General features: G+C 34.9%; 1 protein-coding gene and 1 pseudogene across 1 annotated transcript; one reads left to right on the plus strand and one right to left on the minus strand.

Moving 5' to 3' along the window:
• Positions 1–3872: 3872 nt before the first annotated feature.
• LOC125217921 lies at positions 3873–4659 on the plus strand (annotated as a pseudogene).
• Positions 4660–4923: 264 nt separating this feature from the next.
• LOC125224399 (probable histone chaperone ASF1A) lies at positions 4924–6108 on the minus strand. The gene is made up of 2 exons (XM_048127796.1): positions 5922–6108; positions 4924–5555 (listed from the first exon to the last, which is right to left on the minus strand). Exons 1-2 carry the CDS (start codon positions 6028–6030, stop codon positions 5098–5100), a joined length of 567 nt encoding a protein of 188 aa, XP_047983753.1. The 5' UTR covers positions 6031–6108; the 3' UTR covers positions 4924–5097.
• Positions 6109–15741: the final 9633 nt, after the last annotated feature.

Below are 15741 nucleotides of genomic sequence, written 5' to 3' on the forward strand. Positions count from 1 at the left end.
TATTGCCATTTTTATGAGTGCGGATTCACTCGAAATTATTTTGTGCAAAAAATTAAATTTCAAATTTTTTTATCCACAAAAATATTTCAGAAAGTAAAAAAAGATAACACTTTTTGTATGTCAAGGTATTGCTTACTGTTCTTCTCTCCTTTCTCTATTCTTCTACTCTTCCATTCTTTTACTCCTCTCATTCTCTTTTTGCCAACTTGAAAATCAGACCTGCATGGACCTCCAAGAATTATATGATTCTTATATTTAGATTTTATTGATAGAAGATTAATTAGTCATACCATTTTCTTAGGATGATCTATTGGCATCTGCTTCACTTCATTGCTTCTCACCTAGATCACTGCAAAAAGTCAAGAAGATGTTGTAAAATATATTGCAATGTCAATATAATGTTAATAATCTGGATCATGAATACAATATCCAAACGAAAAACAACTTTGATAAAAATTGAAGCAATATAACATGCTAAAGAACATAATAACTATGGAGTATATTACTTTTTGAGAGAAAAGTATTACAGTATAGTAAATTTGTTCACACGATTTTTTAATTGTGGTATTTATAGATGTTCAAAACTTGGTTTGTACACTAAATCAATGCACCGTAATTTATAGTGGTCTTTACATGCTAAATAAATACTCAAACCTCCTTTACTCACTCTTTTCTTCTAAAGTCATGTCATGTCTACCACTACCTTACCTGTCATAATGTCATTGTCAATAAACAAAAAAGACAGTAAAACGAAGAGTTGATAGTTAATAATATCTTTAGCAAATTTAGTTTCAGTGTATTATCATATCGTGTAAATGAATTGTGTATAGTACTTTATTTTAAAGCGAATAGGAATTGTGAGCAGAGAGCCTGAGGGGCCCGACCAGCAGCAAAAGGAGGAGACTAGTGACGAGGACTATATCTCCGAAGAAGATCTGACCTCGGAGGAGGACATGTCTCTGGTGGAGGAGGAGAGCTGGAGGCTAGTCACCACCAGTCGAGAGGGTCGAGTATTCATGGCAGGTGGAGCTAGACTATGACCTGCTGGAAAGGATGAAGTATTTCAACAACCAAAAATGGACAAGGACGACAGAAGCAAACAAGTAAAGTGCGGTAAAGTTCTTCACTTCCCTTCCCTCGATGAACTAGCAGTTCGTGAACCCTTTTTTATCAAATATGCATGCTATTGGGTTTGAGTGGTTACTGGGGAATGGGAACCCTAACATTCCTGTCCAATTAGCAAAGGAATTCTTCACCACATTCAGGTTCAAGGTCACCCTGATGCTGGCCAGTTTGCTTCTATGCTATCTCGATCCAGCCATTTCAATGACCCCATTCTCTGCCTCGTTCAACTTTACCTGAATCACAACCTCCTAGGTCAGACAAACTCTGCTGTCGGAACATCTATTACTGAAATATACACCTAGGATTTTGGACGGCATATCAATGCCATCTCATCGCCACTCACCCAGACAGGAACCTATCCCTGTGTAACATTCCGGGAGAATTTGTGCGCCACAATATTGCAATGATTGAAACGGATCATCTCTCCCCGATGTTCATGGCTGATCCTCCAGGCTTATTTGACATAAGCCTATTCACCCGCACGAATATCATCTCTATATAAGAGAAGGAGTTCCCCAATTCTACCCCATTTCTAGCTCGATCGGAGGGTGAATTCAGGCCAGGGAGATCCGACACAGGAGAACAAACAGTCCGAGCTGGAGAGGGCTGTAGCTGTAATGGTGGAGGAAAACAAAGAGACAAGAAACCAAGTGACGAGGTTGGCAAACTTGATGGAAAGCTTCATGAATAAATTCCTGGAGGGAGCTGGAACAAGCACCGCAGCAAACCAAGAGGCCGACCCACAAACAATAACCGGGGGGGGGGGGGGGGGGGAACAGAGCAGGACAATGACCCCCGAGATGTTGAAGAAGATGGCAGCAGCGGCCAACCATAGGTCCTGTTTTGGTCATTTTATGCATTTTGATTAATTTGTGCGTACTTGCCACTTTCAAAAACTTTGTTGTGAAGGATGATACTTGTTGTTGTCAACTTATTTAGGGAGAATATGTTCTTTTTATTAACTGTGATAATTGGTGATGTCAATTAATTTGAGCGAATGTAGGCTTGATAGTGATACTTTGTGATGTCAAGTAATCTTGTTATAGGTAGAAACCCCAACCCCGAAGGCACCACTAATTACATAATAACTAAGGAATTCCTATAAATATAGGTGAGTAGTTTCATTTTGTACAAGTTGAGATGTAATTAAGTGTTTCGTAGTTGTTGGTTTTGGTAAAATATTTAGAAATGACAATATGTTAAGAGTCTCCGTCTCTTAACGAAGATCAATCTGCAAAACATACGCAAAATACCACAAATCCGGTGCCCTCAATGTTAGGGTCGGCGGTTGAAAAGATAAAACTGGCGCGGAGGTCTCCTCCGTCGGCAGTGGTTAGGGGCAAGTAATTTGGGCAAATAATTCTTCATTGATTGAAAGATAAAAATACTCCCTCCGTCCCAAATAATTCGGGTCACTTTGACTGGGCACGGGTTTTAAGAATTGTAATGAAAAGTGGGTTGAAAAAGTTAGTGGAATGTGGGTCCTACCTTTATATATTAGTTTTATAATAAAATGTGAGTAGGACACTACGAAAAATGGTAAAAGTGAAATTGGACAAATTATGTGGGACGGACCGAAATGGAAAACTGAGACGAATTATCTGGGACGGAGGGAGTAATGAATAGTCCTTTTTATAATCTACGGAAGCATCGGGAAGAAACCAACAAAGAAAACCCGAGGGAGCTTATAACCGTTCCACTCAACATAAGTTTAAATTAAAATAAAAAACAATATTCTATTCAAAAATAATAAAACAAAATACTCCCTCCGTCCCCGATTAAGAGTCACACTTTTCCATTTTGGTCTGTCCTCAATTAAGAGTCACACTTCATTTTTATCATAAATAGTAAGTAGGTCTCACATTCCACTAACTCAATTCACTCACATTTTATTATAAAACCAATATAAAAAATGGGTCTCATATTCCACTAACTTTTTCAACCATCTTTTCTTTACATTTCTTAAAACCCGTGCCCGGTCAAAGTGTGACTCCTAATCGGGGACGAAGGGAGTACTAAAATACTAAATCCGTCACCCCTGGGCGACGCTAACTCTGCAGCTGGTTAGGCGGCTTGAGCTGGTCTCTCGGCCTTACGCGATCCGTCGATGGTACTTTCCTTGGTTCTTTCATCGACACTTCTGGTTCCTCTCTCTCCATCTCACTCGTCGAGTCCTCCTCGACTGACGTGTTCTCCACCCTTAGCAGCCGTCCACTCTACCGTCTCCTCAGCCGTGTCCTCCGTCGTCGATGGTGGTGCGTTCGTAATACAATATTAATTAAAATATACATCGACATGTATATAACCTATTTGGATCGCCTAAATCTGTAAATTTAATGAATCCCTAACTTTTACCAACTTAGTTACGACTTACGAGGCTTTGATTTGTGACTAAAAGTTCAACAATTTTACATAAAATATGGCTCATTAAATCAAGAACTTCAATAGAATCAAATTGTTAGAAATGACGCATCAATGCACATTGATATTCCAAAATAATAATTTGGTGTTGCAATCACACTCTATTTTAAGCATCATCTAGAGTTTATGGCATTTACTTTTTTGCATTGAGTTCTTGTGTCTGCAGAATGTCTTTAAAGGATTTACGTTCTGATGTAAAGAATAGAATGTTTGGTTAACAAACTTATTCTGTTGCTTTTTTCCATCAATGTTATTAGGGGTTATTATTAATTAGACAATTTTCTAGTACCAATATTTATAAGTCTATACCTTTTATTGGCATAGACATGGTGAACAGTGAGTTTGATGATGGAGGAAATTTAATTTACAATTTTCTTTAGCCTAGTAAAGATCTTCTACCAGATGATAAAGAAATGAGTATATATGACCATCCAGAGGAGTCGAGAACGAGACTCTTCGTGTCAGTTTTGGCTGTTGGAGGTGCTATGGTTGGTTGTTTTGCATTTTCTAAAGAACTTATTATGTTTCTTGAAAGCCAGTGAGCGCACCGCTTTATATAGGCATCACTTTCTCTTACTACGTACTCACCCCAGCCCTGACGTTCTTTGTTAGTTACGAGGAAGGTCCATTGACCAATACTTCGAATTTGTCCACGTGCTCATGTTTAGTACTGGATTGTCTTTCCTGGTAATACCTTTTTTTGTGCATCCCTTTTCCTTGGCAGTAGAGACAAAGAAGAGATTATAAGCTTGACGGTGTTTCTTTATCATCTATGTGCTTGCCACATTCTGACATCTACCCCATTCTATTATGTCCTCGTCTAAGTCCTTGAATCGAGCATATTTCACAGTTTGATTCATAAAAAGCTGAAAACCTGATTTCCCATATTCAGTTTCCGGTTATACAGCTGCTTCTTGGACAGTTGGGTTGGTTTCGTCCGAACAAATGTCTTCGATATGGAGATACGTGGTTGTGGGTTCAGTGATTGGAGCAGCTGTACTCACACCATCGACAGATCCTCTTACTCAAATGCTCTTGGCTGGGCCCCTCATGGGTCTTTATTTAGGTGATGCGTGGACTGTTAAGCTTCTTGGCCGATGATTTTTCAGCTCACATAACTTCACCTTAGCAAGATATCCCAGAGTTATCTATACCTCTACTTTTCTTGTGGAATCATAGTTTGTTTTCGTGTTATTATGAGTTTAGAATTACAGTTGTTGTTCAAGAAGTTGGTTTGTATTCTAAATAATTTGCCCCCTTTGGAGCCACTTTTTAAAAGTATTGAGTACTATTTTTATAACGTTTTATTCTGGTTAATTACAGCTGCAAATTGTAAAATTTCTAGTACTATAAAATTTATGGAGGAAGAAAGAGTACTAAAAACTGCAAGATCTATCACTATGGATAAGTTGTTGAAAGTTGAAACAAATTAAATCAATTCACTTGTAAAAAGTAAAGCATGTTCTTGCAACAGGCTAATAAACAAGGCGCTCCTATGGAAAAACACGAATGCTCATACATATACGCGTTCCTTGCAAACAGCGTCATGCTTTAGGAACACTCGACGGAAGACTGGTTGGGAAGAAGCTCATCTCCCTTCTTGCTAGCTTCTGCAACAAACTCCGGCTGCTGTTCTTCATCTTCATTCTTTTCTGGACAGAAATTGAGTGGGAATTTCGTAACTCTAGGTTTATCAGCCAAGATGTTTCGTTGGACCTTATCGAGTAGAACCTTTTGAGGCGGCTCTGCTTTTAGCTGCTCGGCCTCATAGTCATTGTTCACATAGTATCCTACTCGGATAAATTCTTGGCCCTGATAGGAGCAAGTCAAGAGCAGCACAGTGACTCCAATAATATCTTCCTCTTGAATTTTGGATGGGTCCGGTGGGTCAGCTTGGAACACGAAACGGTAATTACCAACGTTAACAGGCCCGACAAGCACGCTTTCCAGGACTTGGTCGTATGTTTCATCCTCAGCTGATCCAACATAGATGAGCTTCCACTCTAGATCTGAGAAGAAATTTGACTTAATTATAAAACAAACAAATTGATCCATAGCAAATCTTCTAGTCTTTATCAATGACATTAATCATCTAATGAAACAATTGGAGCAATTCTCAGTCATAAACAGGGATTATTGATGTAAATAGCATTGATTAGATTTTACAGAATCATCAAAGGATATGTAAATGCTTTTAGATTCAACTAAAATGTTTGGCTTTTCTTCACTTTATTCAGATTCCAAATGCAATGTCGCAACATATTTAAGAATTCATCGACGACCTAATTTTGTGAATGAAGTATTTTCAGAGGAAAAACTTTCACCAGCAAAAAAATAAAGAGATAAAAGTGGTGAAATTGGAAAAATTGGTGTACCGTCTTCGAGGGGAGTGGAGCATTCGTATGAAATCTCGAATTGGAAAGGATCGACGAATGGAGCGGGATTGCTCAATACGGTGACGTCTTTCAAGTTGACGGCGCTCATGGTTTATCGACGGCAAGTTGAGCTTCAATCCTTGCGAGTTTGGGGAAGAAACACTGATACGGAACCCTAGAAGTTGATTGTAAAAGAAAGCAAAGCTGCAATCACAAACAAGAATAGGCTATTTATAGAAATCTTTTATTTATTCACAAGCGCCATCAGTTTCTTGTTTGGCGGGAAAATTTAAATGACAACCGCGAAAACCAATCGAGATCTGCCAACGGAATTAATTTGGCAGATCACTTAATTTTGCATTTTTTACTGTGTGTTTCTGAATTTGGAAGTATTTGGTAATATTGTGATTTTAACTCGGGAATTAATTTGTCTGCTTTGTCGATTGTCCATGACTCACTTGATAGACTGTCATTCATGTCTTACCATCTCGGATTTATATTCAACGTTTTCAACCCGTGGGCTACCCCGAATAACACATTAAATTTAATAGTTAGGATTGAAACTTCTAGTTTGATAAAATTATAATTCAATTAGCCCGCAACCGGAATAAGGCTAATCAAAAAATCGATGGGCTGGCCTGAAATCCGATAAAATTTCTACTGTTCTGTTTGTTTGACTCATAATTGACACTTCTGGATTATTTTTATAATATAAATACAATAACCTTCAATTTTGTATTATAAACTATATTAATATGACAACTCTTCTTAAAATGACAATAGTATAAACACTACACTGCAAAATTATAAACGTTACATTGCAATACATATTACTATCTCTGTCCCACAAAAAGAGTTCACCTTTGTCATTTTAGTTCGTCCCACAATAAGAGTCCACTTTCACTTTTACTATAAATAGTAAGCAGGCCTTACATTCCCCTAATTCATTCAACTCACATTTTATTTTAAAACTAATACTCCCTCCGTCCCATTAAATATGCAACATTTGCTTTTCGGTACGGGATTTTATGTAGTGTTGTTTTGTGAGTTAATGAAGAGAGAGTAAAGTAAGAGAGAAGAAAAAGTAGAGAGAGTATTGTTTCCATTTTTAGAAACGTTTCATTTTTAATGGGACAGACCAAAAAGGAAAACGTTTCATTTCTAATGAGACAAAGGGAGTAGTATATAAAAGTAGGACTCTTACTTCACTAACTTCAACTCACTTTTTTTTTACATTTCTTAAAACTCGTGCCGAGTCAAATGTGGACTCCTATTGTAGGACAGAGGTAGTATTACGCTATACTGCAATATTGTGAACGCTACAGTGCAAAATGTCTACACTGCAAAACTAAACAAGCTATATTGCAATATTATGAATGCTACAATGCAAAATGTCTACACTACAAAATTAAACAGTCTATACTGCAATACGTTCACATTGCAATATGTTAATGTCACATTGTCACTTTAAAAGTGATGTCACCCTAATGCACCCCCTCATGGAATATATAATACTCCAATGGAATGTGCGTATCCGCCAGTGAATATGTTGATTCTACCAAATTTTTTGTTTGATGTTTAGTATGATGTTTCATCATACTAAAATGACAACAGCTTCTTCCTATCATGAAAAACATCATATAGGAATACATTTCTTAGTATATGAAAACAGCTCAAGTTCTTTCATGAATAAAATGACGACTGCTTCTTCCTATCATAGGAATTTATGGAATATTTCTCCTATGTTTTTGCTATATAGAAGATCTCATGCTAAAATGATTATATTAATTTTTTCAAGGCTTTAAGAATTCCGTACGCTAACGTTTCATTTTCGCACGTATTTTAGAAAAATGATACTAATAAATTGTTGAAGTGGAGATAAAATAAAGTAAAAGTGAGAATAATATAGAAAGAGTCTTCTCTACATTATTATCTCTTACTTTAACTATTTATTTTGTTTCTAGTTTGTCTCAATTAAGTTGACACATTTTTATTTTTGGAAAGTTTCTCTCTTCAATTAATACACCTAACCACTTTTTCTTTCTCAATTAAATATTCAACTCTCTTTTTCTCTCCATTTAGTATTTATACTCACATTTTTTCTCTCCAATTAAACACATTAACTAACACCATCTAAAATCTCGTGTCAATTAAAAAAGATGTCATCTTATTCGCTTCGGAGGAAGTATCATTTTTTCAAAACGCATACAAAAATGAAATATGTCTCTTAAACTTAGACGGGGGATTATCATTACCTTCTAATGATAAAAAACACTTAAATATTTAAAACTTTATTATATTATCTTATAGAGATCAGGAACACTTTTCACAAATACTTATGCGAAATTTCTTAAAAGTCTCCGCCTCTTAGATAAACAATATTTCAAATTTTAAACTAAAGATTCAATCTATAACAATTATTTTTTGTTAGAAACTTCAACTATTAATTTTAAAATTCTTATCTATAATTATACAGGAGTAGATATTTTTTTCCTTACTAAGTACTCACAACACCATAAAGTTCAATCTCAAATATCATTACCTTGAAAAATTTTCTCTTGTTTAATTAAGATCTTGGCTGACAACACCCCCAAGGCCAAGATGACCTTTCGCAATATGGTCATTATGAGTTTATAGTAATGACTTTCAAATTAACGAACGATAATGTAAATATGTAAATCACACAAAAAATTAGCCCAAGTCTTGTTCTTGTAAAACAACGAGAATAAAATTACATTAAACACAAACATTACGCTAAAAATGACCGGGGTCCCATACACATAAAAAGATAGAACAAAATATAGAATCCTAATTCAAGGATATTTCTATCCTTTGTACTACACTTTCTTACTTTATTAGATGAGAGTCTTCAACTTCTGACATTCAACTTTTAATTTTCATCCTTATTCATCTTATAAGATATGACCGAAACAAAAAGAGTATAAGAGCATTCGCAATGGGCCGGACGATCGCCCGCCTCATGCATCGTCCTCCCACTTTGCCACTGTAGGTGGGCAGACGGTAACTCGGGCCATCGCCACGCCCGACACTTAGTCCGCGGACGATCATCGTCTGATCTATCGTCTGCCCCATTGCAGGCGTCCAGACGATTGGTCGGATGATGAATTCAGATTTTTTATTACCTATATATACGCCTATATTTTTTTTTGCATTCATTCTCACAACCTTCACTCCAATCTCTTCCATCATCTCATTTTCTCTCTCATTAGTAATTCGAAGATGAATCCCGGTGGTTTCTCAAACCTCAATTAATGTACTCCTTTCGTCCCAAGGTAGTTGAGTTGTATTCCTTTTTGGGTTGTCCCAAGGTAGTTGAATCATTTTCTTTTTTGGCAAAAACTTAATCTTCTAACAACTTTACTCTCTCTTCATCTCTCTTACCTTATTCTCTCTCTTACTTTACTTTCACATTTTAACATTTAGCATAATAATTTCTTAAATCACGTGCCTAATAAGAAATGCCCCAACTACCTTGGGAAAGATGTATTATATTTTGCTATTTTATTATATTCAAAAATATAAAAAAAGATACTCCATCTGTCCCAACTAAGTTGGTACAAAACTTTTGGGCACAGAGATTAAGAAATTGTGTTGAATAGATTAAATGAAAGTATAATAAAATAGGAAAGAGAAAAAAGTAGGAGAATAAAGAGAGAATAAAGTAGATGATGAAATAAAGTACTCCCTCCGTCCCAAGGAAGTTGACCCTTTTTTGGGACGGCACAAGATTTTATGCATGCTAATCTTAAAATATTTAATAATGGAGAGAGAAAGTTGTTGCGTGTTTAAAAATAGAGGAGATGAATAAAGTAAGAGCGATAAAAGGTTGTTGATGTTTAAAAGTAGGAGATGCAAAAAGTAAGAGTGAGAAAAAGTTGTTGGGTGTTTAAAGTAGAGAGATGAATAAAGTAAGAAAGGAAAAAGATAATTGAGTATTTTAAATATTTCCTAAATAAGAAAGTGGTCATCTTGATTAGGACGGACGAAAAAGGAAAGTGAGTCATCTTCGGTGGGATGGAGGGAGTAAGAGTGATTGGATGTTTTGTTTTTTTTGTTAAAAATGTCAACTCAACTTTGATGGAACGCTTCAAAAAGAAATACGACTCAACTTAGTTGGGATGAAGAGAGTACAAAATAGTTGTTAAAAAGATAGAGTGGGGGCATAGTCTGCCTCATTGTGCAAGTGAACGGATAGGACTATAAAATGCTAACGCGAGGGACTATAAATTGGCATAGGTCGGGCTATGGTGTTGATGCCACAAGGCTTCATGATCCAACCCCTAGTAGTTAGAGTAATGTATATCTAATTCTGCAATCTCAATATTATTTTTATAGATTTAGAAATAAATACAGATGTCTTTCTTGATTTATTAGATGAGAGTCTTCACCTTGTGACATTTAACTTTTTATTTTCATCCTTATTCATCTTATAAGCTAAAGCTATGATCGATATTTACTGCAATCTCAAAGTTATATGTATAAATTTAGAAATAAATACTTATTGAGACGTTATTCTTGATTTATCCAACATAGAATTATTTGCATCCTAGTGATAAAAAAGTAATTAACTATTGAATTTTAAAAGGTAGAGGGTCGATTGAAGTTGGGCTATATAATGAAGGGGACACTCTGACTTTGGATCCTCAAGTGAGGCATGCTGCTCTATCAAGCCAGCAAGTTACAAATCATGTATTGTGTACTAAACACATAGCCCATTCCGGGGGCCATGCAACACTACGCCACGCCTACCAACATTTTAGGCCTACCCAATCTAATCGAGCAATGAGGATACCGAATCGGGTTCGGGCCAGAGCAGACCCACCACATTTGTAGCATCAATCTTCTATCTATCCCGCCTTAATGCCCCTGCATAGGTTATAGACTCTCGCAACTGAGCCCGGCAACTTTCAAACTATGCTTCTTCATTTATGAACAACCTTTACACTTCTCCTTGTTTCCGATGTGGTAGGAATTTCCTACCAATTTAGGTCTTAGTTTTTTAGTCCCATTAAAATTTGTAACTGGGTCGACAATCAACATAGGTCAATGATCTTACCAGTTACTGAGTTACGAATAGGCTTGCATTTTGTGGTAAAAATTTCTATGATGAGTTTGGAACAACAAATTAATGGAAAAGGAGCGAAAGCTTATAGGTTATAACCTGACATACTATTTTTTTTTTTAATCTTAAATCATACACCTACATTAAGTCTGTTTTACTTATTCTCTCTTTTTCTTTTTTTTTTTTTTTTTTTTTTTTTTTAATTTGTACCTTTATTTTATTCTGTATCAATTATTATTATATTATTTGAATTTATGTTACCATTTATTATGTCTATTTCTCTTATTTTTATTTCTTTTGAATTTACACTTAATTTAAATTTATTCACTATTTCTTACACCATATATTAAGTAATTTCATTGGTTTTTTTGAATCTGCGTACAATTTACACTTAATTCTTATTTTTTTGAATTTATAACTTTATTTACTATGTACTAATCACTTATTTTTATATTATTTGAAGTTAAGCTTATATCAAGTCAATTTCACTTATTATTATTTCTTTTGAATTTATACCATAGTTGAAAATTTTGAAGTCTATTTCACTGATTTCTTTTCATTTGACTACGCTATAATTTTAAGTTTATATAATGACTAATTCTTACACCATAATTTATGCCTAATTCTCTTTGCCTCATTTCCTAATTTTATTCTTTTCAATTATATTATATAGGGATATGTTAAAATGACAACCCCTCTTAAAATAACACCATATCACCATTCCTAACCAATCATTTGTACACGTGGACGAATAATCAGTTGCCATGTGGCAATCATAAAAAATTCGCAAGGGTGAATTTACGCGGACTGCAATATCCAATACGTTAGACTGCAAGGTGACGCGGCCTGCAATATCCAATACACTAGACTGCAATCTATAGATTGCTGTAGATTGCTATGTAGCGTTTATACTATTGCAGTCTAGCATATATAATATTGCAGTCTAGCGTGGTGTCACGGTGTCATTTTAAGAGTGTTGTCGTTTTAACGCACCCTATATATATATATATATATATATATATATATATATATATATATATATATATAGGGTTGCATTATACTCCTTATCACCCCTTAGTATAAAACATAGGACTAATGTAATCCCTTGGATCTATAAATCTGATGGCTTTGATTAAATATCAGTCGGTACATTATAATAGGGTTTTCGTACATTAAAGGGCAAAATTGGATACAAACAATTATATAATTCAGTTTTTAAACTGCAACTCCATGATTTCAGCGAGACATTATGATTCTGATTCTTAATATGGATTGACACCATTCTCTCTCTCTCTCATTTCATCTCTCACGTCTCCCTCAATTCTACTCTCCACCAAAACCCTAGCCGCCCTAAATTGACGAAGAAAAACAGTTTTCTCCTCCATTTGTCGCCGTCAAGATGAAGTGAAATACACAGTAGGCGGCACAATCGTCCAGTCTTTTCTGTAGACGGCGAAAGTAGGTAATTTTCACTCTAATCACTCTATCAATTTTTTGATTTTCAATCTACTCCACTTGTTCCTTAAATCGAGATTTCACTACTCACGATTGGGCTTCTGTTAATTAATGTTTTTTCTGCAATTTGAAGCTTTTCTTAATTGATGTTGTAGTACAATTCCCATTTTGATTTCGTTCCTTTTTGCATTTTTTTGGGATACGAGTATTTTTAATTTGGCGTGGATTTGATTTTATAGTTGGGATTCGTCATTGAAAATTCCTTCATTCTATGCTCTGTTTTTTCCCCTCTTGTTTTCGTATATTGCATTGATACAGTATCATATTCAACATGTTACATCATGTAGGCAGTTTAGTACATGAATAGCTTCTATTATATGGAGTATCTTTTTGTGCTACATCATGGTGGTTTACGAATGCATCATTAGTTAATACATTATTCTTTGATAAATGTACATTATTGTAAACCAAACTGTTAATTTATTCCTGCTCTCACTGTACATTATTCTATGCAGTATTTTGATTATAAAGCTTCATTTCGTGGTTGTATTTGTACATTATTTCAATAGGAAACAATGCTACATTATACATGCATAGTGGTACATGACTTACACATAATTTACTGTTACAACATTGAGATAGATAAGTACATCAATCGATGCTGATTTTATGTATAATGTTCTGTTACATCATGTACCTAGATCTGTACATCATGTTCTATTACATTGTTTAGCTGTAGATGTACATTAACTGATATTTTATTGTATGTGTTTATAATAGGTTCAACGAGTGCAAGAATCAATTTCGAGGATGACTTTGACGGTGACATGCCCATTGCTTTAGCGCAATGACTGGCTTTAAAGATGTTTAAAGATGTGCTACATTATTATTTTGTTGTAGATTATAATGTACGAAAAATTGTAATTTAATGTATATGTCACCTACTAAGTAATGTAGATTATAATTTGTTTGATGAAGGGCAGAAGTTATATCCAATCCCCAAGGGTTTAGTAGTCCATGGGGCTAGGGTGTAGTACCAACCCACTAGCACAACGTTCACTAAGGGCAAAGAGTTAGAGTTGTTCTCGTAGGGTTCAATTATTTATTGTTTGGTGTAGTAGTCATTGTTGTATTCTTAAACTTATTAGGTTACATTATACATGTTAATTGTTACATTATTTGCTACTGATGTATTGTACATTAAAACCATAAATATGTTACATTATATATGCATACTTGTACATGACTTCAAACTTTCTTTACTGTACATAATGTTGTATTACATTATTCTGTCATATTCCATGTACATTAATGTGTGAGATTCATACATTTAAATATCATTTTCATACATTAACATTCATATGAAACAAAAACCCAACAATAAAAATACAAATTATATGAAAGTGTTGGTAATATGCCCTAGCCTAATGGATTGATAAACCCTTGGGGAAAGGATTCATCTATCTGGCCTTGGTGAAGTTTTCGTTTGACAGTCGGTACTACAACCTAGCTCGATGGATTGATAAACCCGAAGGGAATGGATTCAAATAGACTCAAACATTAACCTACTTCTTTCGTACATTACTCAGAGAATGCATATACATTACAAAACCGTCTTCGTACATTACTCAGAGAGCACATTTACATTACAAAACTATCTTCGTACATCAAGGATTATATGAAACCAAAAATAAAGAGTAAAAACATAATTCTAGGAAAATGATGGTAATATGCCATAACCAAATGGATTACTAAACCCTTGGGGAAATGATTCATCTCTCTGGCTCTGTACATTAATGGATGTGAGTCAGACAATCAAATACCATTTTCATACAATAACATTTGTATGAAACCAAACCCCACCAATTAAAACACAAATTATAGGAAAGTATTGGTAATATGCCCTAGCCAAATGGATTGCTAAACCCTTGGGAAAAGGATTCATCTCTCTGGCCTTGGTGATGTTTTCGTTTGATAGTCGGTACTACAACCTAGCCCGATGAATTGCTAAACCCAAGGGGCATGAATTCAAATAGACCCAAACATTAAACTAGTTTTTTCGTACATTACTCAGACGCATATACATTACAAAGTCATTTTCGTACATCAAAATCAAAGAGTAAAAATATTATATTTTTATAATAATAAATTAACAAGTGAGCGAAATTTATGGTAAATTTTTTTACGAGAAATCAAACTAAGATATTGTAATCTTTATAGATTAGTCTAAGTAAATTAAAGATTGACTATTCAATGTGGCTTGATAAAGTGGCGTGATTTTAGGTAATGAAAAAACTGATGAAATATTGACTTCCAATACTAACCTTTTCGATTTTTTTATTAATTATTTTAATTACAAGTGGCTTACATATTAACCATCAGATTGCACTAATCAATGGATGAGATTAGTTTTCCTTTTTAACAGGTTTTTACACATTAATCTGAATACATCCCTATATATATATATATATATATATATATATATATAGGGTTTTCATCTACCAAAAGAAGCCCTTAAGTATAGAAATACAGACCATATATGGTCCGTTAGATCTGGAGATGAATGGCTACGATATGGATTGGTCAACCATTTCTTTGGGTCATAATAGGAGCGTTCTGTGTCATGAAAGGGTGAAATAGGAATTGCAAATATAATGAACCATCCTTCCGTTTTTTAAGAGCTGATTTATTGGGATAATTACTCCAAATGCTATTAAGTTGATTTTTTGGTTCCCGCACCATTCATTTCCTTCTCTCTCACCAAAAATTCATCACAAATTCCAGAAACCCTACAATTTCCACTAAATAGAACTCAAATCGTCTGAGAATCAAATTCACCAAAACCCTACAAAACTCTAAGCACATTATCGGCGAAGAGGGTCTCGTCTGGGCATCAAAATCGACTTCAAAACGCAACTTGTCAAGCACGATTGTGGAGCGTCTTCTCCAACCATGGTGGACACAAGATCTTCTCGGACCGCGCCTCATGACGGAAAAGGTTTGTAAGTTTTTTTTACAGTCTGACCGAAACTCAACTCTAATCTGACCCAAAATTCAAATCCTTTGTTCGGCTGTAACCTAGTCTATCAACGAAATACTGTGAAGACGAAGGCACCGCCCAAAACCTAAGGACTAGAAAGGTATGTCGAATACATTTTTTTGGGTTATTATTTGATGGAATGAAGTTTTTGAATTCATTTTGTACACTCTGATTTTTGTTCATGGGTTTTTTCATAATCTGATTTTTAAAAGTTCGTCACTAATCACTTGGATTTGGTATCC

Source organism: Salvia hispanica, chromosome 4, assembly GCF_023119035.1.
Source record: "Salvia hispanica cultivar TCC Black 2014 chromosome 4, UniMelb_Shisp_WGS_1.0, whole genome shotgun sequence".
Taxonomy (NCBI): domain Eukaryota; kingdom Viridiplantae; phylum Streptophyta; class Magnoliopsida; order Lamiales; family Lamiaceae; genus Salvia; species Salvia hispanica.